Source organism: Gekko japonicus, unplaced genomic scaffold (assembly GCF_001447785.1).
Source record: "Gekko japonicus isolate JY-2015 unplaced genomic scaffold, Gekko_japonicus_V1.1 scaffold1025, whole genome shotgun sequence".
Classification (NCBI taxonomy): Eukaryota; Metazoa; Chordata; class Lepidosauria; order Squamata; family Gekkonidae; genus Gekko; species Gekko japonicus.
The window spans coordinates 451,175-477,546 of NW_015169203.1; the positions used below are offsets into that span (position 1 = coordinate 451,175).

The window sequence follows — 26,372 nt, forward strand, 5'->3', positions numbered from 1 at the left end:
GAGGAAGACATAGAGGGGATGCTTATCAAATTTGCAGATGACACGAAGCTGGGTGGGATTGCTAATTCTGAAAGACAGAGTCAGGATTCAAAATGATCTCGATAGGCTGAAACAGTGAGCTGAGACAAATAAAATGAATTTCAATAGAGAGAAGTGCAAAGTTATACACGTAGGTACAAAAAAAATCAAAGGCAGAGATATAGAATGGGAGGGACTTGGCTTGACAGCAGCACATCTGAAAGGGATCTGGGTGTTCAGATCACAAACTAAACATGAGCCTGCAGTGCAGTGTGGCTGTGAAGAAAGCTAATGCAATCTTAGGATGCATTAACAGAAGCATTGTGTCCAGATCACGGGAGGTGGTAGTTCCGCTCTATTCTGCTATGGTCAGGCCTCACCTGGAGTGCAGTGTCCAGTTTTGGGCACCACATTTTAGGAAGGATGTTGACAAGCTCGAGCTTGTCCAGAAGAGGGCAACCAGGATGGTGAGAGGGTTGGAATCCAAGTCTTATGAGGAAAGGCTGAAAGAGTTGGGTATGTTTAGCCTGGGAAAGAGAAGGCTAAGAGCGGACATGATTGCAGTCTTCAAGTATTTGAAGGGCTGTCATGTAGAAGATGGAGTGGATCTATTCTCTCTTGCTCCGGATTGCAAGACTAGATCTAATGGGTGGAAATTACAAGGGAGTCGTTACCAGCTAAATATCAGGAGAAACTTCCTAACTGTAAGAGTGGTTGAGCAGTGGAACAGTCTGCTTCGGGAGGTGGTGGATGCTCCTTTGCTGGATGTTTTCAAGTGGAGGCTGGATGACCATCTTTCGGGTATGTTGTAGGGCTATCTTTTGGCTGTGCTCCTGCAGAGTGCAGGGGGTTGGACTAGATGACCTGCAAGGTCCCTTCCAATTCTAACATTCTATGATTCTATATTATGAATATGTTGTTCTTCCTTGATTCTGACTGAAAAAATGAAAGAAGACTAAGACTGTGGTCACACACACTAAATAATCCACTTTCAATCCATTTTCAGTGCATTTTCCAACTGGATTTTACTGTGTGAAATGGCGAAATCTAGTTGCAAAGTGCTCTGAAAGTGGATTGTTTAGTGTATGTGACCGCAGCCTTAAAATCCATTCCACAGGTGACAGAGCTTGCCAGAACACCGTTCTCTACTTAAATTAAATAAGCAAGAATAATTAAAGAAAATGAGTGGTTTTTTTACTGTTGTTAATGTCAAGAGATCAAAGGTGTTTGCTATCTTTTTCAGGACACACTTTCCTGTTCATCATGGCCTACATCTCCAGGGCTTAGATGGGAGAAAAGGTGGTGTGATCTCCGATTAATACCACTCCTTCACTCTCGATTCTCCCAGTATCTCCCAGGGTCAGATATGTGCAGGTATGTAGATACAAAATGCATACTTTGTGTGCATGTCAGTCATGTGTTGTGGTGAAGGGCCTATATTTCTTTCTCCTTTTTTGCCACTGTTGCATTAAAGATACTTTTGTCAATGGGGAAAAAGGATATTATGGCAGGGATGTTAAAACACATTTTGTGCTAGACAAAAATATAATTAATACTCTGAGGTACAACAATTTTCTATGAGGTTCTAGATATCAGAGAAAATCTTACTGTTTTATAAAAAGCCAATTTTTCTCACATCTGAGAGAAGAGAAGAGAAGAGATTGGATTTATACCCTGCCCTTCACTACCCAGAGGTGTCTCAGTGCGGCTTACAAACTCCTTTCCCTTCCCCTCCCCACAACAGACACCCTGTGACGTAGGTGGGGCTGAGAGAGCTCTTGACAGAAACTGCTCTTTTTCAAGGACAGCTCTTATCAGAGTTATGGCTTGCCCAAGGTCATCCAGCCAGGTGCAAGTGGAGGAGTTGGGAATCAAACCCGGTTCTCCCAGATTAGACTCCGCACACTTAACCACTACACCAAACTGGCTGTCTTTGAGGGAAGTAAGCAGTGGGGTCCCACAAGAATCAGTACTGGGAGTGGCACTGTTTTTGTTCATAAATGACCCAGTATTGAGGGTGGACAGCGAAATGGTCAGAACTGCAGACATCATCAAATTATTCAGTATTGTGAAATCCAGCACTGATGTGAAAAATTCCAAAAAGATCTCACTGAATTAGGCAACAATGTGGCAAATGAAGCTCTGTGTAAGTATATGCAAGGTGATGTATATTGGAACAAATAACTTCAGATATATGTTGATGGGGTCTGAACTGGCAGGGACTCAGAGAGAAAGACATTTTGGGAGTGTAGTGGATAGTTTGGTGAACCTGATGACTGAGTTTGCAGTAAAGCAGTGAAAGGCTCATTCCATGCCACAGATTATAAAGAAATGAAATGGAAATAAAACAGCAATGTACAGATAGGTCTGTGCTGTGGCCTCATTTGGAATATAGTGTATATACATATGTAAGTGTCATCAAGTTACAGCCAATTTATGGTGGTGACCGCAGCAACAGGCTTTCGAGGCAGGTGAAAAGCAGAGGTGGTTTGCCATTGGCTTCTTCTGTAGAGTCTGCCATGGCAGTCTCCTGTCCCTGCACAGCTTCCAAGTTTTGAGATCAGGCTATACCAGGCAGCCTTCCCTCCTGGACTACAGTTTTGAGAAGAATAAAATACATCTGTTCATCAATTATCTGTTGATGAAAATAAGTTATAAATACGACCCACTCTTTTGTTGTCCACAATAGAATGATTTAGATTGAACAGTTAAGAACCAGCGTGATATAATAGTCAGTTGGAGTAAGAGTGAGAGTTCAAATGCAGGAGCTTAGGCAGGCCATGAAATTGACTGAGTGACTTCAGGCCAGTCATGCTCTTTTAACTTAAACTACCTTATAGGGTTGTTGTGAAAATAAATCAGAGAAGGGGAAATGTCTTCCTGAGCTCCATGGGGGAAGATCAGGATTTAAAAGTAATAGAAATAGACATTACAATTTCTGGACTTCACATGCTGTTCTCTCAGCTTCAGATTCATCACAGAAGAACTGAATTGTGACACAACTTCTAGACTTGCAAAGTCCAAATTGGATTTAGGTCATGAAATGCTGTCCAGCTCTTCTGACTCTTCGGCCACTCAGACCCATGAAGTTTTTTTAGGCTGCATGCCAGAAAGACTATTAGCTGAAGAAATTGGGCCTATAATGCTGCAGTATCTAAAGGTTTTCTGTAGGCTTCATAATTACCTGTCATTTGGAGGCAATAAATCAGTCCAGAGTGCATTACAGCACAGAATGTAGCTTTGTGGAACAGCACTGACACAGAATACTTGGATGGCCTCTCCTTTTATTGATGGATGCGTCACAGACTTTCATTGCATTTAATTTATCTCCAGATGTTGGAGAATTGCAATGTGAAAATCATTGTGGATCAATTCTGAGTTCTCCAGCCCTTTCACCTAAGTAATTTTTGAAGTAGATCATCTTCGAAACAACAACGCAATTATAATTGGAGCCACTCAAAAAGGAAGATTATGCTTTTGTGCTTTTACACACAGTAGGGAGGAAGTCTGAAAAATGAAATGATTTATTAACTGTTTATAAAGCAATATTTGCTTATTTTTATTTGCCCTTTTTATTATGCTATTTCTGAAATTTCCAGATTGGCCCATCAGGGATTCCCAAACATTTTGAGCCTTGGGCATTTTTGGAATTTTGAGAGGGGGTGGTGAATGCTGACACAGGAAGCAGAGCCAAACCCAAAATGGCTGTTGCAGGAGGTGGCACCAAAGCCGAAATGGCTATCACAGGAGTCAGAGCCAAATACAACACCCCCTTTCTCACTTTCCCCACATAGACCCCTAAGAGCAAGCTCCTTGGCCAGGTGCCCTTCCCCGGGCTCCTGGGGGGGGGGTTACGAGCCTGCTCACCCCCTCCATCTGCCAGAGCACGGAGACACCCCCGGGAGGTCCAGGAGGTGAGTCCGTGAGCGTGATGCCATCAACCGGAAGTTGGTTGCTCTCTCTCTTGTGGCTGATGAAGGAGACAAGGAACAGACAATCTTGAACAATGTTAATTTTCTCATCATCAACCTTAAAGTTGTGTCATTCCCCAGTAGACATTATTTTGTCTTCTTGATGTTCAGCTGTAATCCTGCTTTGGCCCTTTCTGCTTCATCAGGATTCATTTCAAGTCTTCACTGTTTTCTGCCAGTAATGTGGTGTCATCTGCATATCTCAAATGGTTAATATTCCTTCCACCAATTTGCATTTCACCTTTATCTAACCCAGTTTTGCTTATGATATGTTTTGCATATAAATTGAAGAGATAGGGAGATAAAATACATCCTTGTCTGTCAACTTTGCCATTTGGAACCATTCTGTTTCTCCATATTCTGTCCTAACAGTAGCCTCTTGTCCAGAGTATAGGTTGCACATCAAAACAAGAACAAAAGAGTGTTTCCTCAGTATTTATTTATTTGTTTGTTTGTCAGATTTCTACCCCACCCTCACAGCCGAGGCCGGCTCACCTTGGGAGGTGGTGGGCTCTAAACGCTAAAATGAATAAACTGAGAGTATTTGGTTCTACTTTTCTGCCATTTGGTGAGCAGTGAGTAGGCAACAGTTGCTTTGTGCCATTCATATTTTTGGCCAGGAATTATGGTAGAGTCAACCACCACTGTATACCTACTCTGTCTCCCTCTCAAGGGTGGTGGCTTCTCCTAGCCCCTCTAGCCCCTGTGGGTACAGGCAGATTAGCGAAGAGTGTAAATGGCAGCAAGCAGCTCTTCTCTCAGAGGTGGGAGTGGCAATGGCAGTAGGACTCTTGCTCCACCCCCTGAAGGAATGGGGCCACTTCCCTTCCTTGGTGCATATTGCTATGCAGCCACAAATGGCTCCTCCTCTGCCTGCCCAAGAATAGAAGGTAGACACAGAAGCAGGTGCTGCTGTCCCTTGCTGCTTGCTTTTCACATTGTTGCTCACACAGTGGCTCTGTTGACTGAGTGAGAGTCAGGCATGCAGGGAATAGTCAATGCCCTGAGGAGACACATGCAAGTGGTCTCTTCCTAGCAGCAATCATGCCTGGGCGATTGGTTGCAAGTGATCACCTTCACTACCTGTTTTTGTGCCTGCTCTCCCCACTCCTTTATCTGGAAAGGAAGAGTGAACACCTGTGGCAATGACATACCTTATTTACTCTAAAGGAAGGTGACCTTGAATGAACAACTCCATCTGTACACCATTGTTTTTTACTGGACATAACTGTAACTTGTGTAGGAATGTAAGATGATCCCTCTTTCATTCTTCTTTTTTATGGCATACCTGGGGGAGGGAGGATTTAGTTTTGCACTTGAGTAAATAGTGCATTTAATGGAGGGGAGCACTGAGCAGCATCTTCCCATTAACCACCTAACCTCTGGACAGGCCTTGTCCCGGTTATTAACTTGTCATACCAGATCTTTTAATGGTGGCAGGTAGGGTTCCCAGCCCCCAGGTCCCAGCAGGGGTTCCCCTGCTTTTGAGTGCTTTGATCCACTGCCAGCCAGCTGGCCAGTGAGGGAACCCCACCCCCAAACAGGGAGTTCACTACACAATGCAATGATGTCTCTCATAAGTGATGACATCGTGTCACTGATGTTGGGGGTGACACTCTAGTTTTGGGGGAAACTCTATTGATAATTTTAAAGGCAAAAAACCATAGAGTTTTGCCCAAAAACTAGACCATCACCACCCACCCAGACGGCAGTGACATGATGACATCAATTCTGGGTGATATCATTGCATCACACACACAAAGCGCGCCCAGCAGAAGACTCCCAGAAAGAATTCAGGAGCCCCCCGCCAGCTGCCAGGTGGAATATGGCAACTCTAATTATTAGCATTATCCTTCACAATTTACAATGTTTTTTTTTATTTTATCAATATATAAAAAACATAAACATCTCCTAATTATATTTGAGTAGTGCTCTTAGTACTTTAACCCAGTGGCTATTTGTGCCCACATGCCACTCTCCATAGGTAGTCCTCCCAATTCATTTGCAGGAAATGTGGGTCCCTCTGTTTTGAATTTATACCCACCTACAGTGCAGTCCTAAACAGAGTAATTCCCATCTAAGTCCATTGTCTTCTGTGGACTTAGAGAGTATAACTCTATGTAGAGTTGCATTTGTTTTGTTTGTTTTTTGAAGAAACCTGAATTTTTGCTGGGTGGGGGAGTGAAAAAGGTCTTTTCATGCAGTATGTCATTTCCCTGTAAATGGGTTTAAAATTGAATTTTACTGGATTTGTAGTATAAATCATCCCAAATAGCAAGAGCATTTAATAGTACTGTTAATTAAATTATTTACTGTCACCTTTTCTGTACTGGACAGCTAAATATCTGTTGCCAATGCATTCTTCCCATTTTATCCTGCAGTCATCGGGCAATATATTTGATCTTGGCATTGCTGAAAGCAAAGGGTGTGTTGTCCTCAAAATAGTACTCTTCCTGCTGCACAAACTCAGATTCCCCCCCTCCCTTTAAAAGAAGGTACAGCGTCTATAGGCTTTTGTCACATTACATCATGGACATTGATATGAACATTTAGCTCCAGGGTCTTCATTTTCAAGCTGTGTGTCCTTAGCACATTTCCCAATGTGAGCAATTTGTGTTCAGTTGGTTTTGCGGGTTTTGCCAAGATTTAGCTGGAGATGTGCCACATACAAAAGCCAAATATAGAAAGGAATGACTCACACAATAGGAAAAGCAGCAGGTCTTCAATGGCAGACTCATAGTGTGCAGGGAGGGGGCATGTATGTATAGATGGGATTTTTAAAGCTTTTCTCTAACTATTATTAAGTTGGTGATGTTGGAGCAGATGCAAGTGTCTTCAGACCTGATCTATTATGATGTGTCTACAGGCAAGATGCATTCCAAGTAATAGCAGTGGATGGTGTTTGCAGTGGCATAATTCAGTGTCTTTCTGCTGAAGATTGTATTGACTGGCTACAAGCAATAGCAACGAATATTTCCAACCTCACAAAGCACAATGTAAGTATGGCTCTGAGTAATTCACCAGATTTCCCCGGCACATTTGCTCCCAGCTGTTATAAAAACCTCATGAGTTTATGCACAGGAATATTTGTATGTAAACTGTACTTGAAGCATCCCCAGTGAAGTCAGCTCAGATTTTTTGAAAGTGATGTTCAGTTGTCCTCCGATAGCTGTGTAGTCAGTTTCATGGCTATCTGTGTTGTTTTCTTGTCTTGAATCTGGTTGGTGCCACGGAAAACGAAGGTGGAAAGAAATCTAGAGCACACATGTTTTAAAGATGTTGGCACAGAAGCATAGAAGTAACTTCTTTTGCATTTGTATCTCAAAAAATATTGCAGATACTGCCTTAAGGAGCATTGGATATCTATGATAAATCAATAACACACTTGGCTTTCCAGCTATCTTCCTACTTTTGCAAAGGACGTTTTGGTATAGTAGACTGAATCTGGAACATGCTTAGTAAAGTGAGATAGGAAGGGCTTCTGTACCCTGCAGAATACTCAGTCCGTCTTCCACATGGCCATTGTTCCTGCCCTCACCTTTCTGTTCTCCATCACATTCCAACATGAGTAGAGGTAGTTTATGTGAGGTAGTCCTGCATATCACTCTACAAACTACACTTCGTTGTGTTAGTTCTTAACTGGTTTTGTTGTATGTATATGGATAGATAGATATTTGTGACATGTAGAGCACAACAAAGGCAGACCCCATTGCTTAATTTTATTCTGCTTGTATGCTTGCTGAGGCCCACTGTTGGAGATGGATGTACAGAAACCAATGGTCTGATCCAGAGTCAATATATCTAATTCTCAAAGTGGTCCTATCTGTGGATACAAATCTGAAGAATGGGACCATAGACAGGCAAGACAGATATTTCTACAAACTTAAGAAAAGTCCCAGAAAAACCTGAAATCTTTTTTTTAAAAAATGGTGGTTGAAACCTTCAAATGTCTGTAGCTTTAAGAAACAAATGCACTCAGTGACCATTGCTATGCAACCACAACAGTATTGCCAGCCTTCAGGCACTGGCCTCTGTCAGCAAAAGGCATGGGGGAGGTGGCAGGGCCCTTTCCAGAGCTGTTTTGACCTTTGAGAGAGACCCCATTGGGGCCAGGCCTGGCAGGAACCATTGGGCAACTCCATGACTCACCCAGGCCCAACTGCCTGCTGCTGTTCAAGAGAAGCTACCACATGAAAGCCAGTGTGGTGCTTACAGTTTCAGACTAGGATCTGGGAGAGCCAGGTTCAGATCTCCACTCTGCTCTGGAAGTTCACTGGGTGACCGTGGACAGTCACACACTGTCAGTTTAACCTACCTCACCAGTTTAAAATAGAGCAGAATTATGTAAGCTGCTTTGGGCAGAGCTTTGATGTAGCTCTCAATATACAATACATGCTGAAAACCCCCAACCAAATGACACCAGTTTTAGAGGGAAGAGGAGGAGATGTTGTCCTAAAGGATATGTGTTATGAGGAAGTACTCTGGCCAGGTTTTCCCCTCAATTTCAGCTAATCCCCCTCTTTACTCTAGCCCCATCCCACATGGCTTTTGTTCATTTCTTCCTCTTTTTTACGTGTGGAAAAGGTAGTTAGGTCTAGCCCTTTATTCTTAGACAATTTTAAAGGAGACTGATTAATGTGTATTCTTAGGATACATTGTTCTTTCACCACTGTTAAATATTCACATAATTATATATTAATGGATCAAGCAATTATGTGCTTTACATTTGATCATTCATAATTTCATAATTCTTTGGAGTGGCAATTGAAATAACAGAATTTAGTAAAGAAGCTACCACTTACAATTCTGACAATTTGGACTAGATACAAAGTGGCTGAAACATCTCATAGGTTACATTTCTCTTGAACTAGGTGAATTGAGTCATATCAAAGCATCATTTGACCTACTTCATTTCTTAAATGAGTTCTTTAATTCTTCAATATCCCCCACATGCACTTAAAGTTTTTAATTTCTCATGCTGGGAATGCAGTTAAGAATTTTGTAGTTTGTAGTTACAGAACCATTCCAGCTGGTGACAATACGGGAAAGTCAATATGTTGTAGAAACATGACAGACATGAATTCATCTGCCATCTGTAAAATTCCATGCCACATAAGCCAGTTCTATCATTGCTTATTTATCTTCACAGTACGTGCACTGAATAAAGCTATCAGTCTCACCACAGATTTGATGAATGAAGATATAACTAAAATTTCTGCTTACCCTAAACTATTTTTTCTTTCTAATTTTAGCTTGTGCTTGAAACTATTTTTGGTATTTTGAGTAAATAATTTTCTTACAGTGCCACCCAACATTTTATTTAGCTAAATTTCATATCCCTTAGATTAACACTATAATTATAACTACCGATATTAAATGATGATAATTAACACATTGTCATCATACAGCGCATTTCAAAAGAACACATACACTAAAAACTCGGAATAGATCCAAAACATTCCACAAACCATATGAACAAAAATGAGGAACATCTTTTTTTTCCTGACCCCCCCTCCAATAGTTTGGATTGTCTTAACAACACAGGCACTAACTTCCACATATCCACCCCTCCCTTATGATGAACTTTATACAGTACAATTTTGTGTGGGTGTGGCCTCTGCAGTACCTATGCTTACCCTCTCAATCTTACTGGACTGTATACCTTCTCTGACATACAGAGCCACCCCACCTCCAACCCTTCTCCCCCTATCCTTCTGATATAATTTATAACCAGGAATCACTGTATCCCACTGATTTTCCTCATCCCACCAAGTTTCTGAAATACCCACAATATCTATCCCCCCCCCCAACACCAAGCATTCTAATTCCCCGATTTTACCTCAGGCACTTCTAGCATTTTTGTATAAACACCTATAGTTTCCCATACATGTTAAGCCCACAACCTTCCTCTTGCTGCCTCGAGACCTTGTGAGGCAGTCCATATAGTTACCCACAGTCTCAGTGGACAAGTCTAATCCATTTCTTTGTAGAAAAGTAACAACTACCCTGTCATCTCTTTGAGATGAGCCATCCCGAATCAGAAACTTTTCATCTCCTGTTGGCTTTCCCCCAATATTCAGTTTAAAAACTGCTGTGCCACCTTTTTGATTTTAAGCACTAGCAGCCTGTTTTCTTCTCGGGACAAGTGGAGATCATCCCTTTTGTACAGCTCCCTCTTGTTCCAAAAAGCATCCCAGTGCCTAACAAACTTGAACCCTTCCCCCCTACACCATAGTCTCATCCACGCATTGAGACTCCTGATCTGTGCCTGTCTCTCTCGACCTATGCATGGAACAGGTAGCACTGCTGAGAAGGCTACCTTGGAGGTCCTGGCCTTTCCTGCCTAGCAGCCTAATTTTTTCCTCCAGGACCTCACGACTGCATTTCCCCACATCGTTGGTGCCAACATGTACCTCCTCCCCAGCACTATCTACCAGCCTATCTAGAACACGTGTAATGTCTGCTACCTTTGCACCAGGCAGGCAAGTCACCATACGGTCAGTTCGCGGGTTCACCACTCAGCTGTCTACCTGCCTAAGGATTGAATCACAAACTACCAAGAGCCCCCCTCCCTCCCTGCCCAGGGATGGTTCCTTGGTGCGAAAGGATACCCGTTCACCAGCTGAAGAAGAGGTCCCTTCTGAGGGCACATTCCCCTTATCCGCAGCACGGCGCCCTGTTTCCCCTTGACCCTCACGCTCCCTGGCAGCGGCGGGGCTGCCATAATCAGAGTGGGACATATCTAACAAGTCCCTGAGAGTCTTCTCCATGTGCCTGACTGTCTCTGCTTCTCCAGGTCTGCCACCTTGGCCTCAAGGGAGCAAACTTGTTCCCTGAGAACCAGAAGCTCCTTGCACCAGGCACACACCCAAGACTTCTGTCCTGTGGGCAGATAGTCACATACATGTGACACTCTGTGCAAAATACTGGATAGCCCCCAACCACCTGCTGGCATTCTGGCTTCATAATTGCTTTTAAAATAATAATTATATATAATCCCCCTTTTAAAACCCTTTGTAATTGTGTGGTTCTCCTTGTAGAAGTCTACTTAACATGTGCCTTAATTGTTTTAACTTGTATTTTTATCACACTTTTGTGCCTGAGTAAGCCGCCCTGAGTCCGCGTGCGGGGAGGGTGGGGTATAAATGAAATAAATAAATAAATAAATAAATACTGGGAACACAAGAAGACTAGGACCCTGGCTTTCTGGCTCTCCCTGGGCTTCTTACAGAGTCCCGAGGCTAAGAGCCACAGGCCAAGAGCCTTGTGCCTCTGGCAAGGTGCTGCCTTAAACAGAAGCTTCCCCCAGCAGAGGGTGTGGCCAGCAGGTATTTAAATTCACCCAGGCACTCAATTACAGTCAAGCAATGACAGGCAGTTTTTTCGGCCTAACACTAAAGGGGCCAATTTTAGAATTCTGGCACCCACTACTCTTTTATAATAAGGGAGAGATTCTGTTTAATTAATGTTATTTTCTGTTTTTAATAATTCTACTGTATTTTATTACTGTTATGAATTTTTTTATAAGCCACTTTGGGCAGATCCTATAGAAAGCAGTAAACAAATGAATAAAATAAATCAATGATGGAGAGATTCTGCTCCATCCTCTGCCTTGTTCCTCAGAATACTGCAATAACGTTTCCACTGCATAGCCAAAATTACACATTGAAGTAGAGACAGGAGTGGGTTATTCAGTCTGCACGTTGGGTTCTCTCCTCTCCCAATTCCAAGGGTTTTGTGTTCTGTTGGTAGAGCAGAAGCTCATGAGTTTTGACTATAAAGGAGAAATGGTTAGTAATTTCTTTACAGCAATCAGTGTGAAACATCATAAAGCTAGATGCCCGCAATTAATGGTTCTCTGGAATAAAATTACCCTACTTGTCTGTGAATAGGTCCCTAGCTTGCTTAGCAAGACACGTGGATTTACCCAGGGGGCATTTTGCAGCACGAGGCGGGGAGTGGGATGTGGGGAGCTGGAGGTGCTCTTTCCCCTTTCCTTGTCAGCATGGCAGCCTGGTTGTCTGGACCTTCTGGGCAGGCTTCTGAAGCATTGGCTTGCGGTGCCAATTACGGTTGGAAGCTCAAGGTGGGACTTCTTGGGCAGACAAGAAGGACAGTGCTTCCCTGCTGGTCCTCCTGGCCTTCTTAGCTGGGTCCTGCTTTGGAGCCCACAGGCAGTCATTTCAGCTTCCTCACCCTCCATTAATCTGTGGGTGTTCAGAGGTGTTTTGTTGGTTTTACTGTTTGTATGTTTTCATCACAACTTTGTGGTGGTTTGGGCATGGGGGCTGATTTATTGGTGAGGCAGTGCCTGCATGCCTTCCCCCCCCCACTTTGGGGATCCCCTTAGGGTCTTAGGGGTGGAGCCATTTGGGATGTGCCCAGGTCAGGTACTGCTGTTCGGCTTCACTCCCAGGTGGCAGAGGAACCATGCAGTGGTTTTTGCCTATGTGGGATCCCAAGATTTGCCATCCCTTGTGATTTCACCCAGCAGGTGGGTTGGGGAAGTTTGCCATCAGATGACATGTGAGTCACCAGATATATGGATCTGTTCTGCATGCCTCACCAGTGCTTCAGTGGCTATAATTAATAAAGTTGTGGCTGTAGTTTATTCCAGTATTGTGTTGGTACTGTGGTATTCTCCCCTTGCTGCCTCCTGCTTTCCCTCTTGCCTCTGGGTCCAAAAATGTCTTTTTGCTATGATGGGGAATTGATCTGTAATCTGGTCATAATGTTCTTTTAAATGTTAGGTGGCGATAAGACTTAGGTATTTGACAGCATACTCCAGGATCGGGTATTCTGCTGTACTGGGATATTTAAGAACAAAAAGGACATTCAGACATAAACTTAGAAGAAAATATTACTTCATTTATGTTAACAACAAAGCAGAATGATTTATGCTTACCAAACGCCGGCGGGGAAAATGTATTTCCTGGCAGGATCCGTGCCGCGGGGGACGGCTGCACGTGCTGCACCCGCCATCGCCAGGATGTGACGCTCCGCGTTACTCTGGCAACGGGGCTGTTTGGAGTCCCGTTGCCAGAGCGACGCAGAGCGTCACATCCTGGCGACGGCGGGTGCACTGTGTATTGCAGTCCCCCGCGGCACGGATCCTGCCAGGAAATACATTTCCCCCACCGGCGTTTGGTAAGCCTAGAATGATTAGAAATGCCTGTGTGTTGTGAATCATCTAATGTAACAAAATGGTTATTGGCATGTATTGTGGTTAACAATTTTTTTCATCATCTCAGTTTAAGATAATTTAGCTGGGTCACAAATGATTGCAGTTTCACTTGACAAGCCGTGTCAGAATGTCAAAGCAGTTATGGGGATTTCTGCAAACATTCAAACAAGCTGAAGTGTACCATATCGGATGATCTGTATTTGAACTGCTTCCTTATTTGCTCTTGGCAATTGTGTCAATTTACTTGTGTCTCAGAAATAAGAATAAGCTCACTGAAACATAGGGATGGATTCTTCATGCCATTGTGAAGCAAAGTGAAAACAAATCAGATTAAAGCAAGATAGAGAAAGTCTCAACAGGTATGAAAAGGTATTGCCTGAAAGCTTTATAGGCCAGATGATGCAGGATTAAGCTCTACAAATTACATTTTAGCTGGAGCTAAAGAATACTTGTAGCTCTCTGCAAGACCACAGCAGCAGTTTCCGACTGTAGTTAGTGTTGCTCTAGGTTAGTAGCTCTCAGCTACTTTTGATCGCTGCTTGCACACAGAGAGCTCGAAAATACCTGATGAACCATATCCAGCAAGTTTTTAAAGGTGAACAGAGCTTCCTCTTTTTCTCCAGCCTTTGATTAAAAGTCTTCAATAACTCCTGTTCCCCAAGACTGTGTATCCAACTGCAAAGACCTCGACAGCAGGCCTTTGTCATACCCTAGAAACTGAACCCTGGGCAGTAGGTTGGATTACCTGAAATAATAATATTGGGATGGGAGAAGAAACACAGGGAAGAATGGGATGTGATAGCAGTGAACCTTAGACTGGGAAGAGAAGAGGCAAAATACAAATGGCATGCACATGGCATTAGAAATAATGATGTTCTGAGTTCTCAGTTAATTCATTCCATTTCCTAATCCTCCTCCTCTTACACTCTCTGAAACCAATGCCTTCCTTTCCTCTAGCCTAGCAAAACGTCAGCAGTAGTTTTGGGATGAGAAGGGGAAAGAAACAGTCTCTAAATCTGGGCCTGATTCTAGCATGAGGGCTTGATCACATTAGGCTCAGCGGAGGGGCTTTTTAAAAATCATTTGAGCTCAAGACAAGCCCCTGTGATGGCATCAGAACCCAGTGGGGAGTAGAGTCTCTGTTGGATGTTGTAGTGCTTGCTGCTGGTGTGCTGTACATCAAGCACTAGCTCCCCGCCTCACTTGGTGCGTCAGAAGAAAATGAGTGATAAGCATGTGTTAACAAGATCTGTAAACTTCTTTCACCAGTGTGTCAGTGTTACGATGTCACTACCTGCTGTGGCCTCAGACCAGGCCCCTTTACAGTTATGAGTAAGAGCTGCCCTCCCGTTATCCTCCCTGGTCACCTACATTACATAAAGGCACAAAAGCAGTTTAAACAGTGCTTAGCCCATGCCTGTTCCTACACCTCTGTGCCTTCCCAAAGTGAAAAGCTTCTTCTTTTGCTCCACCTCCCTCTACCCTGTTGCCCTTTAAGTCCCTTTAGCCAGTCCTTCCTTGGGTTCTTCGAGGATGGAGCTGCTGACCAAAGGCATTTCCTCTAGCTAAGTCTCTCTTCTTTCTGGTGGCTTCTTCCCAGCCTGGAATTAGTTCTGCCAACTTCTGAGGTTTCTCATAGCTTCCTACCCTCTTCCTCTGCTGTTCTCTGGCCCCGGTCACATGGGCCGGATATCGCAGGGGGGGGAGGCGTGGCTGTTTGCCCCGGAGTGAACTACCGCGCGGCCGCTGGTTCAAACGCCCCGCCGACATCCCGTGGTTTGGGGGGAGGTGCCGATCATACGTAAAACCTGCGGCGCAGCAAAGAAGCGGCGCGGCAGGGGTTGTGTTGTTGTTTTTTTTAAACCGAAGTGTGCGCATGCGCTGTTGGGTGCTTGTGCACATCCCGTGGAGACTTGGGGGGGAACCTTTTCGTGATGGGACATGGGTGGGCACCGGATGCCACGAGCTACCACCAGAAACGTCATCAGACGCCCGCCCTTGCCCCACGTTTTCCGGAAACTAGTACCTCGGAGGTACTAGTTTTTTATGCCGCATCTTCGGCGGGAAGCCTCGGGTTCGCCATGGGAGCTCTACGCTTCCCAGATGTTGCGGTTTGATCGCGCCTGGAAAATCCACCTATCTTCCATCTTTGTAGCATGGCTAATGCTCCATGTGACCACAGCCTCTGTAACTCTTCCTTGTCACAGTGTCTTTTGCAGCTTCTAGAGCCTCCCTGACTCCAACGTAGCTGCCAGCCTCCTCAGCATCTCTCTCTGCTGCTGCGCTACTTCCTCCACATTTCCCCAACTGCTAGACTTAAATCTCTCAATCAGACAGCTATACTTTAAGAGGAGTTTCTGGTTGATATAACAACATTGAACTTCATTTACCATAGTGCTGCCTACTTACCCAATTTTGATAGCTCCTCACGTGGGAGTTCACAATCCACACTGGTTTTGACTATCATGAATAATGTTGTATCAACTGCAAACTTGGTCATTACACTGCTTTGGCTGGTGAGCCAGCTGTGGCCTTTCCTGGGCAAAAAAGCTCCTGCCACTGTGATGTCTATCTTGGTTAACATTTCAATTACCACCATTTGTGAAAGTCAACTGGAGTGAGTCATAGGGATCATGTCATGCTAGTCTTGTTCCACCTACCCTGGCTCCTAATCTGCTTCTGGGCCCAATTCAAGGTGCTGGTATTGACTTTTAAAACATTGTGTGGCTTGGGGCCAGCATGCACACCTGTACACATGGATACATAAAGCTGCTTTATACTGAACTAGGAATAAGGTTCGTTGTGGAAATAAATACAACAAGCTCTAGAAAGAGGCTCTGGGAGAGTGCTCCGGCCTTGGGCACTCAGCACCAATTTGCTGTGATGACCTCAGCAGGGTATAATGACATAGAGTCCACCATTTTCTCCAGGGGAATTGATCTGTGCCATCTGAAGAGCAGTTGTAATTCTGCGTGATCTCCATCTCTCCCCTGGAGACTAGCAACAATGGTTCCCCATGAGGGAATGGCTGGTTTGGAGGGTGGAGTCTATGGCATCGTACCTGTCTGAAGTCTCACCCCTCCTCAAACCTCACCCTCTCCAGGCTCCACCCCTCAAATCTCCAGGAATTTCCCAACCTGGTGTTGGCAACCTGATCTTCCTCCCTACCAACCTTCAACCTACCATTATCTGCCCCCTGGCTTCAGCTTTCCATCTATTCTCCCTCCCTCCTAGAGAGCAGTTGTAATTCTTGAGTGATCTCCAGCCTCCACCTAGAGATTGGCAACAATGGTTCCCCATGAGGGAATGGCTGGCTTGGAGGGTGGAGTTTTTGAATTGTACCTGTCTGTGGTCCCACCCCTCCTCAAACCTCACCCTCTCCAGACTCCATCCCTCAAATCTCCAGGAAATTCCCACCTGTAGTTGGCAACCCTATCAGGAGTGGCCCCAATGTGTTTTCTCCCAAAGGCCAAAGCAGGTGTGGAAAGGGCCTTTTAGTGACAGAACCTGATTGCCAGCAACAGGCACTGAAGAGAAAGCACAGTTGCCACCTCTGATTAGGGAAATACCTGGAGATTTGGGAGGTGGATCCTGTGAAGGGCAGCATTGGGGGGGGGGGAAGGACTCAGCAGGGGATAATGCCATAGGGTCTACTCTCCAAAGCAGCCATTTTCGCCAGTGGAACTGATCTCTAGGTTAGAGATCCGCTGTAGGCTGGAGATCAGTTGTAATTCTGGGAGATCTCCAGGCCCCATCTGGAGGGTGGCAACCCTAATATAACTCAGGATCAAACAGCTTCAAAGGCACAGGAATTATTACCACAGAGGGGAGCTTTTGGGCCATAATGGAGCCAAAAAGGAGTGAGAAGCGTGTTAAATTTATTGTGACAGGAAAGTGGCCAAGCGGGGGCGGGGGGGTATGCTGAAAGTCCTTTGTTTTTTTACTCACAGAAGCAAGCTTGGTTGTTTGATTGCCTACCAACAACCACTGAGGAGACATTTAGTCACAGTTAGTCTCACACAGGAGCCAAGAGAACTGTCTTCCTCAGGAGAGAGTCCAGCTTTCCAGGAGCTGCAGCTTGTTTCCTCTAGGCCAGACCCTCCCTGGCGCTGCCACCACTGCGGAAGGAAGGTAGGGAAGCCTTTGAAAGGTGCTGGGCAGCCTTCTCTGCAGTGCAGGCCTTGTGGCCGAGGGAGAGGGGTCGCGAGGGGCAGCGAAGGTGAGTACTTCCCCTGCTTGCCACCGCTCCCTAGGTCTGCCTCCTTCGCCCCCGTGGAGGGGTTGCCGCTTTCTCAGCAGAGCGTCCATCCCCTTCGCCAGCTCTCTCCAGACTGAAGGTGAAATGCTGCCCGCCGGCTTGGTGGGTGGGGCCGAGCCAATGCAGCGAGCCAATGCAGCCACGGGATTGGGAGACTGTGAGAGCAGCATCTGAGTGGGCCAAAGGCTGTGGAAGCGTGTCCAGGAGGGACACCAAAAGTCAGATATATATATAAGGAGAGATTAGACAATCAGTCCATCAAGGTCTGTATTCAGACTGAGAGCAGCTCTCCAGGGTCTCAGGCTGAGGTCTTTCATATCACCCGATCGTTTTAACTGGAGGTGCTGGGGATGGGACCTGGGACCTTCTGCATGTCAGGCAGATGTTTTACCACTGAGCCACGGCCCCTTGCTGAGTGACCTTGGACCAGTCACACACCTTCAATCTAACCTATGTTACAGGATTGCTGTGAGGATAAGGACCAAAGTTGCTTTGGCTCCCACTGGGGAGAAAGGCAAGGTATAAATAAAAGATGAGTGGCACCTTGAGAAAGGGCCTTCTTGGTTGTAGTACAAAAACTGTAGAATTTCCTCCCAAAGGAGATTTGTTAGTCCCCCTCTATCTTCTATCAGTAGGTGAAGACCTTTTTGTTTCATTTGGCATTCTCTTACTGGTCTGCCATCCCTTTTATATTTTTAATTGTTTTTGTATATGTGCGTGTGTGTGTGTGCGCGTATACATGTGCGTGTGTGTAACTACTTTTTAAATTTAAATGCCACCTTGAGGGGCATAAATAAAATATTGTGTGAGAATTATTGGTGATCTAGTGTTTCTCATGAGTAATTTTTTAAAAGTACTTACAGCATTGTTTCCAGGTGATAGTACTTTTGCCCTTTAAGATCCAAGACTTATATCCTCATTAATGTGCATCTAATGGAAGTTCTCTGTCTGAGGCAGAGACTGTTAATATAAGGCTTTCATACAGTTTTGCAGCTGTACTGTATCTTTTTTATTGTTTTTGTTTATCCCTGTAGATCAGAGGTGTCGAACTGATTGGTTATGAGGTCTGGATATGATATAAATGTAACTTTGTTGGGCCAGGCCATGCATGCCATAAAATGTAACACGAGGTACCAGAGATATAAACCTTGTAAAGGAGATTTCAGATGCCAAATGTTAATAGCAGGCTTGATTGGATTAGGTGTAATATGCAGAGGGGTAGTAGACATGGAGCTACCGGCTTTGGTAATGAGACAGGAAACCTAGGTCTCAGTTCAGTCCAGGAGGATTCAGTCCAGGAGAATGCAAACAATAAATGAACATAAGTTTGACATTAGAAACCACAACATTCAAAAACCAGTGGGGAACATTTAACCTTCCAGGAGATTCAGTTGCTGACCTAAGAGTAGCAGTTTTCTTACAAAGGAATTTCAAAGAGAGATTAGAGAGACTGCTGAATGGCAACTGATAATGAAGTTCAAGACAATACATCCTCCAGTACTGAACTGAGACCTAGTTTTCCTTTCTCATTACCAATGTGTGCTATTGTCATCTAAAATCACTCCATTCTCCAAGATATAAGGACCAATCCAAGTATTCTAATTCCTAATCAGGGTCTTTTTGAAAGAAAATAAAATCTCTGATACGCACAGAGAAATCCAATCTTTTTTTAAAAAAAAACTTTTCAGAATAAGACAAAATAATTTCTTCAATGTAAATTCCTCCCTCTAAAGTGTGCTTGCACACGAAAACTTATACCTGGAATAAAACATTGTTGGTGCCATGGGACTCCGACTTTGTTCTCTCTCTCTCTTTCCTCCCTCTTCCTTCCTCACTAAGAAGAAGAGAAGAGATTGGATTTATACCCTGCCCTTCACGACCCGGAGGAGTCTCAGAGTGGCTTACGGTCTCCTTTCCCTTCCCCTCCCCACAACAGACACCCTGTGAGGTAGATGGAGCTGAGAGAGCTCTTTCAAAAACTGTTCCTGCGAAAACAGATCTGAAAGAACTTGTAACTGACCCAGAGTCACAGCAGCAGCTGCATGTGGAGGAGTGGGGGATCAAACACAGTTCTCCCAGATCAGAATCCACACTGCTAACCACTACACCAAACTGGCTCTCACTAAAGGAGAGGGGGAGGAAACCTCAGCCAATGGAGCAAAGGGAGGGGGTAGCCACTGAGGGAGTTGTGAGTGTGTATGTGTGTGTGTGTGAGAGAGAGAGAAAGAGAAGAGAGGCTTGGCTTTGTGTTTCTCCCATGTGGAGCAGGAAGCAGGAGAGAGCCATTGAGGGAGCTGTGTGAGAGAGAGAGAAAGGAGGGGAAGGGAGGCAGGAGGTAGGAGATAGCCATTGAGGGAGATCTTTGTGTATGTGTGTGGGGGGTGAGGGAAACAGGAAGTAGGAGAGAGCTATTGAGGGAGCTCTGTGTGTGAGGGGGGGAAGGGAAGCAGGAAGTGGGAGAAAGCCATTGAGGAAGCTGGGAAAAATTGAGTTGGGGTGTGGCAGCAGCAGCAGCGTTGGAGAAGGAAACAGGTGAGAGCCAGTTGCTCACAGGCTGGATATAAGCCCTGCAGGGGGTGGTTCATGCCCACGGGCCATATGTTTGATACCCCTGCATGTAGATTGTTTCTGAAAGTGACACTTTTGAGAAATCCTTTTCTCACTTGATTTTGCCTTAAGAAAAAAAGAGCCAAAATGTTTGACATGTAAGGCAGAATAGTGTGGGAAATAGTTCTCTGAAGTTTCTAGTGATGTGTAAAGTTGTCTGATAGGTTCAAAACAATCTACTTGTATAACTAGATGGCTCTTAGAAAAAATAGATCACATACAGACTAGCCCTTAGCAGTCTAGATGACACTTAATTTCAAGCGGAAATGCCGTGTTCACCACATTAAGAAGGGTAAAAGAAGTTACCAATAAAAGACCAGGCTGATTGTAAAAGAAGAGAGGCTGTTGAGGCAGTCCAAGTAATGACAGTGAGTGAAGAAAAAAATATCTTGAAATGCCAAATGCCAGGCTGCCTTTCCAGTAGCACTGTGTAGACTGGCAGCCACTTTCTCTCTGAGAACTAAGATTCCACTCTTTTTTTAATTGGTCAGCACTGTAAGAGTGTTGAAAACAGAAATCCCCATAGTGTGGTATTCTGTTAAAGATGCCAGCAAGAGAAAGGAGTCTCACCCACCTTTTCCCTTATTGACATGGATGCCTGCTGTCCCTGCTGTTCTTCAGTCCTGCAATGATCTCATTTGGCTGCTCTAAAGACCTTAGTGCTGCTGTGACTTCTGTCTAGGCAGCAATTTCTCTACTAATGGTTCTGGCTATCTAGGCAGATGTGAACATTTGAACTTGTGGGTTTTTTTTGGGGGGAGATGTTTGTTCTCTCACCCCTCCTGCTTTAGATTTAAACAGTGAAACAGTCAAACATTTAGCACAGACTTTAAAAATGAAAGGGTTAAATTGGAGGCCACTAAAATTCTGTCTGCTCTACTTATGCAACTTAGTGGTTCTCTAATTTTCAATTTGTGAAAATTAGCAGAAATATATCATTACATTTTTAAATGCAGTGCAAAATGCTATAATGTCATTGGGGATTGAAGCACGTTTATTAAACTGATGTTACATATTTTGTTGTGGTCTTTTTTACAATCTGCCTTTTCTGCTTTCAAAAATTACATCAGCACTTTCCTGACTGGTGTATTTATTATTGGCTGGCAAATTAGGTACACAAATGGACTCTTCAAACAGGCTCAATTGTCCTCTAAACCTGTTTTCCCATATGGCATAAGGTTTTACATATTATCAGTAGAGCTGACAGTTATGTCAGCCTGTGTATATACATTGTATATGATTTTATTATATTTTTAGGCTGATATTGGGGTTTAACATAGTATCAAATGCAAGATCTCCCACACAATCATGAAAGTTAAGTAGCTACATTATCTGAAATGTCTGTTTTTTCTTTCTTTCTTCCAACAAGACTTACATTTACATTGTTAATTAATACCTTTGATAACAGTACATTTTTTTAAAAAAAAAAATTATTTTGTACTAATCAGGTTATAATATAGGGAAATAACAGAAATTTAATAAAATGTAATTATATATAGTTTTGGTTTATTCTTTGGAAAGATGTTATCTTATGTAGTATGTGTATGTATACACAGTTCGAGACCTAAGTGCCGCATGACAGAGTGAGCGCCCGTTTCTGGTCCCAGTTCCTGCCAACCTAGCAGTTTGAAAGCAAGAAATTGCAAATAGATAAATAGGTACCGCTTCGGAGGGAAGGTAACAGCGTTCCATGCGCCTCAGCATCTAGTCATGCCGGCTACATGACCCCAGAAATGTCTTCGGACAGCACTGGCTCTTCGGTTTGGAAACAGGGATGAACACCACATCCCTAGAGTCGGATTCGACTGGCTTTTGAGCAAGGGAAACTTTTAACTTACCTAAACTGAGGCTAATCAAGGAAGCCATGTGTAATGACTCCTTGTTTTATATGTGTGTGTGTGTCTTTAAAAGTTTGGTTGCATGGCGTGTGATGGACTAGAGTGCTTGAAGAGACAAGTGTGGTGTGATTGGTGAGTGGCAGAGAGGGGGAGGGGTTTTAGAAAGGGTTTCTGAGTGGATGAATGGGTATGTCCTTCAGGAGTGACAGTTAGAGGTTTGACAGTTGAAAAAGACAGTTGATAAGTTAGTTCATTCTGAGGGAGAGAGACAGTCTTGTGTGTGATACCAGAGTTAAGTTCTGGGTATGAAGAAAAGTTGAATGTATAAGGAAACAAAAGTTAAATGAAAGTCTGAGTGACAGACTGGAGTGAAATAGGAAACGTATATGACCCTGAGTAATGAGTTACAAAGTTACTTGAAAAATCCCTGTCAGAAAGGGAGCAGATCTTGTGTGAGACAACGAAATTGTTAAAATTATTCACATTACTGGTTACATTGTTCTACACTTTTATTTATGAACTGTTTCAATAAATCTTCTTTTATTTAAGTCTGCCAGCTCTGAAAGAAATAATTTCTCAGGAAACACATAGACCCTTCATGAGACTTAAAAACTCGACCTACCTATCCAGTGATAGCCAAAAGAAAGTATAAAGGTTTGGAAAGCCTAAAATTTCCTGGTGGCAGCCTAACCTACCCAGTTGAACAAAATAAAAAGAACCCTTTTAAAGTGAAACCAGGCCTCCCCAGATAAGGGGTCGTCACAAGTGGTGCTTGGCAGTGGGATTCGATCATCCTGAGGAAGAGAACACATTATAGAGAGCAAATATTGAGTGAAATAAAAAGTCTGGGAGAAAGAAATACAAAAGACAGGAAAATGGCAGAGTTTTTGGGATTAGAGAAGGAGGCTTTAATTCAGAAATGTATAGACTTAAATTTACCTCATGAAGGAAGAGGGGCAGAAGAGATGACGGCTAGTCTGATTCAAAATGCGGTGGAAACAAGTAAACATGATAGTGAGGGAAAGTTTAATCCCAATCCTGATTATTTAGAGTTTTTGAAAGAAAATAGCGATAGAGAAATGGAAAAGTGGAAGGTTGAAACTGCACTTAGAGAGAAGGAAATAGAACAGACAACTGTAGAACAGACAACTGCACTTAAAAATAAGGAATTAGAAATGACCACAGCACTTAGGGAACGAGAACTACAATTGGAAGCAGAGAGATTACAATTAGAAAGAAGGAGAGTTAAACTTGAAGGAAAAAGGAAAGAGAGAAACCCTGATTTCAGACATGAGTTTCCTCAAGTTACGCCAAAATACTTTTTAAAAAGTTGTTTGGAGAAGAATGTAAAAACCAGAGAGAAAACTGCTGAACTACTCCAGCATCCAGTTGTTGCTGTTATTTCCAGTAGCCCTATCCTAGCAGTTGAAAATGAAAAGGAGGAATCTGAAATTTCCTTGCAATTACCTGCAAATAAGCAAGCCTCATCAGACCTCAGTATTGCTAGCGCAGAAGGGAATAAGCTGACCCAGAACACCTGTCTTCTATAATCTGCTTGTGAAAAATTAGAACTTGTGTCTGCTGAAGAGACTAGTACTGATACCCCTGTAGATAAAAAGGTAAACATATCGGATCCTTCTAAAGAAAATCCTGAAAAGCTGCAGAATGAATCCATTTTACTGGGAAAAGATGTGGAAGACATTGCATTGCAGCAGGAGCAATAAGAAATTGATGCTGTAGTAACTGAGACAGACGTTGACCCCAAGGAAGACAATGACTTTGCAAATGAATGCCAGCTGTGTCAGTTTACCACAGAGACAGTGGAAATGATAGAACATCTTATTGACCAGAGACCTAGCAAAACACAGTTTATGAAACTTTTTCCAGATAGAGGAAACAATAAAACTAAACAACAACCTAGCAAACAAGACCAAAGCCAAGATGGATGCAACCTTGCAGTGCAACATAACCGAGAGGACGATTACCTCAGCCCAGCTGATTTTGGACATCCCAGAGATGACATCAGCCTAAACGAGGGCATCACTTAGAGGATAACAACACCCCAGCAGAGTGGGACTGTGAGTTAAGTAACCCACAAACTGTAATGGCAACCAAGAAGAATGAACTGAACTGGCAGTATAAAGACTATCCAAACTTCATGAAGCCAGAAGAAGCTACACCCATCCCTTTGGACAAAGAGCTGTGTTTCGCTTAAAGGACGGGGGGGGGGGATCTGTAATGATTCCTTGTTTTATATGTGTGTGTGTCTCTTTAAAAGTTTGGTTGCATGGCGTGTGATGGACTAGAGTGCTTGAAGAGACAAGTGTGGTGTGATTGGTGAGTGACAGAGAGGGGGAAGGGTTTTAGAAAGGGTTTTTGAGTAGATGAATGGGTATGTCCTTCAGGAGTGACAGTTAGAGGTTTGACAGTTGAAAAAGACAGTTGGTAAGTTAGTTCGTTCTGAGGTCTGAGGGAGAGAGATAGTCTTGTGTGTGATACAAGAGTTAAGTTCTGTGTATGAAGAAAAGTTGAATGTATAAGGAAACAAAAGTTAAATGAAAGTCTGAGTGACAGACTGGAGTGAAATAGGAAATGTATATGACCCTGAGTAAAGAGTTACAAAGTTACTTGAAAAATCCCTGTCAGAAAGGGAGCAGTTCTTGTGTGAGACACAACGAAATTGTTAAAATTATTCACATTACTGGTTACATTGTTCTACACTTTTATTTAGGAACTGTTTCAATAAATCTTCTTTTATTTAAGTCTTCCAGCTCTGAAAGAAATAATTTCTCAGGAAACACATAGACCCTCATGAGACTTAAAAACTCGACCTACCTATCCAGTGATAGCCAAAAGAAAGTATAAAGGTTTGGAAAGCCTAAAATTTCCTGTTGGCAGCCTAACCTACCCAGTTGAACAAAATAAAAAGAACCCTTTTAAAGTGAAACCAGGCCTCCCCAGATAAGGGGTCGTCACACCACAGCTCTCAGTTTGCAAGATCTGAGCATGACTTTTAACAAAAGGACATTTTAGAGGTCATTAATTCATGAGGTCTCCATAAGTCGGAAGCAACTTGATGGTACTTATCATGCACTCACATATCAAATAGCAGTATCATGTATGGTCAGAAACTAGTTCATCTGACTTGTTACCTGTGACTAGGGTTGACAGTTGGGAAACTGCTGGAGATTGGGGAGTGGAGGTAGGAATGGGTGGGGTTTGGGAAGGGAAATGACTTCAGTGGGATATAATGATATACACCCTCCACGGCAGCCATTTTCTCCAAGGGAACTGATCTCTGTAGATTGGAGATCAGCTGCAATTCCAGGAGATGTCCAGGCTCTCCCTGAAGGTTGTGACTCTGTGGTGACATGAGCACAACGGGATGGTTACTGGGTAGCTTGAAAATTGGTTTTGATATAAGTTCTATGGGAGTGTTCTTTGGAAGGTTTAAAAGATATAAACAAAAAGGGATGGAGCTTGAGCAGCAGGATGTGCTTAGATCTATTGGATAAAAACATCAATCAAAATAAGATTTTTTTCTTTTTTGAATATAAATTTATTTAATTTTAACAAACAAAAAACAAAAAACAAAAAAATCAGTACCTCATCAACCATTAAAGGGTTCATACAGATCTAACTCAGATTAAGGACGTCAAAATAGTAAATATAGTTTAAAAATATATCATTTAGCTATAAAGTATATCTTAACATATATTAAACATAACAATGATATAACGACAGATGGACGTGAGCAGGATTAGGAGCCCTGTATTTGATGTAAGTTCACTTAACAAGATAGCTGTGAGACCTTACATCAAATATTTAGATATCAGCAATCATAGAAGAATTTTTACCCTATTAAGATACAACGCCTTACCCTCAGCCATAATGGAGGCCAGATTTACTAGATCATTGAGGAAAAGTTGTATTTGTGGGATGGGATCTGATGAAACATTGGAACATGTAATTTTCGATTGTCTTATATATCATAATACCAGGGAAGTTTTGATCAAGCCTATAGTTAATTCCTTTCCAGGTCGTGATAGAAGGATACTTTTGTCAATTATGCTGGCAGGAGATAATCAAAAGTTGACTAGGATGGTTGCCAAATTTGGTTGGTTGGCATACCAAACTAGGAAAGAGATAAAGGACAGATAGGCCTAAACCTAATTTTTAATCAAAATTCTGATTCTATTATTTCTGTATTTTAACGTTTTTAGATCCTATTTATAATTTTAGATGCCGATATATTTTATAATTTTACTGCTCCTGTAACTGTATTTACTTGTCTTCTATTATACTGGTCTATGACCGTAATAAACTTGAACAATGATATAATTCCTTTGAAATTTCCTTCTGATTAGAAAGATAAGTTAGAACTGGTGACCAAATTTTCTTAAATTCTAAGAGGGCTTTAGTTGATGTCATCTGATTCACATTAAGAGTAAGCCTAGCATAATCGTGGATGCCACATCTGTAGAATGAATGAATTT

At 43.1% G+C, this 26,372-nt stretch overlaps 1 protein-coding gene across 2 annotated transcripts in view; it reads left to right on the plus strand.

The window, feature by feature from the left end:
• SNTG1 (syntrophin gamma 1) overlaps positions 1–26,372 on the plus strand; it is a 241,805-nt gene that overhangs the window by 66,332 nt on the left and 149,101 nt on the right. For both annotated transcript variants that reach the window (XM_015416347.1, XM_015416348.1), the window contains exons 9-10: positions 1,262–1,392; positions 6,856–6,985. In XM_015416347.1, the coding sequence (XP_015271833.1) occupies positions 1,262–1,392; positions 6,856–6,985 (261 nt within the window). The remainder of the gene's footprint in view (positions 1–1,261; positions 1,393–6,855; positions 6,986–26,372) is intronic.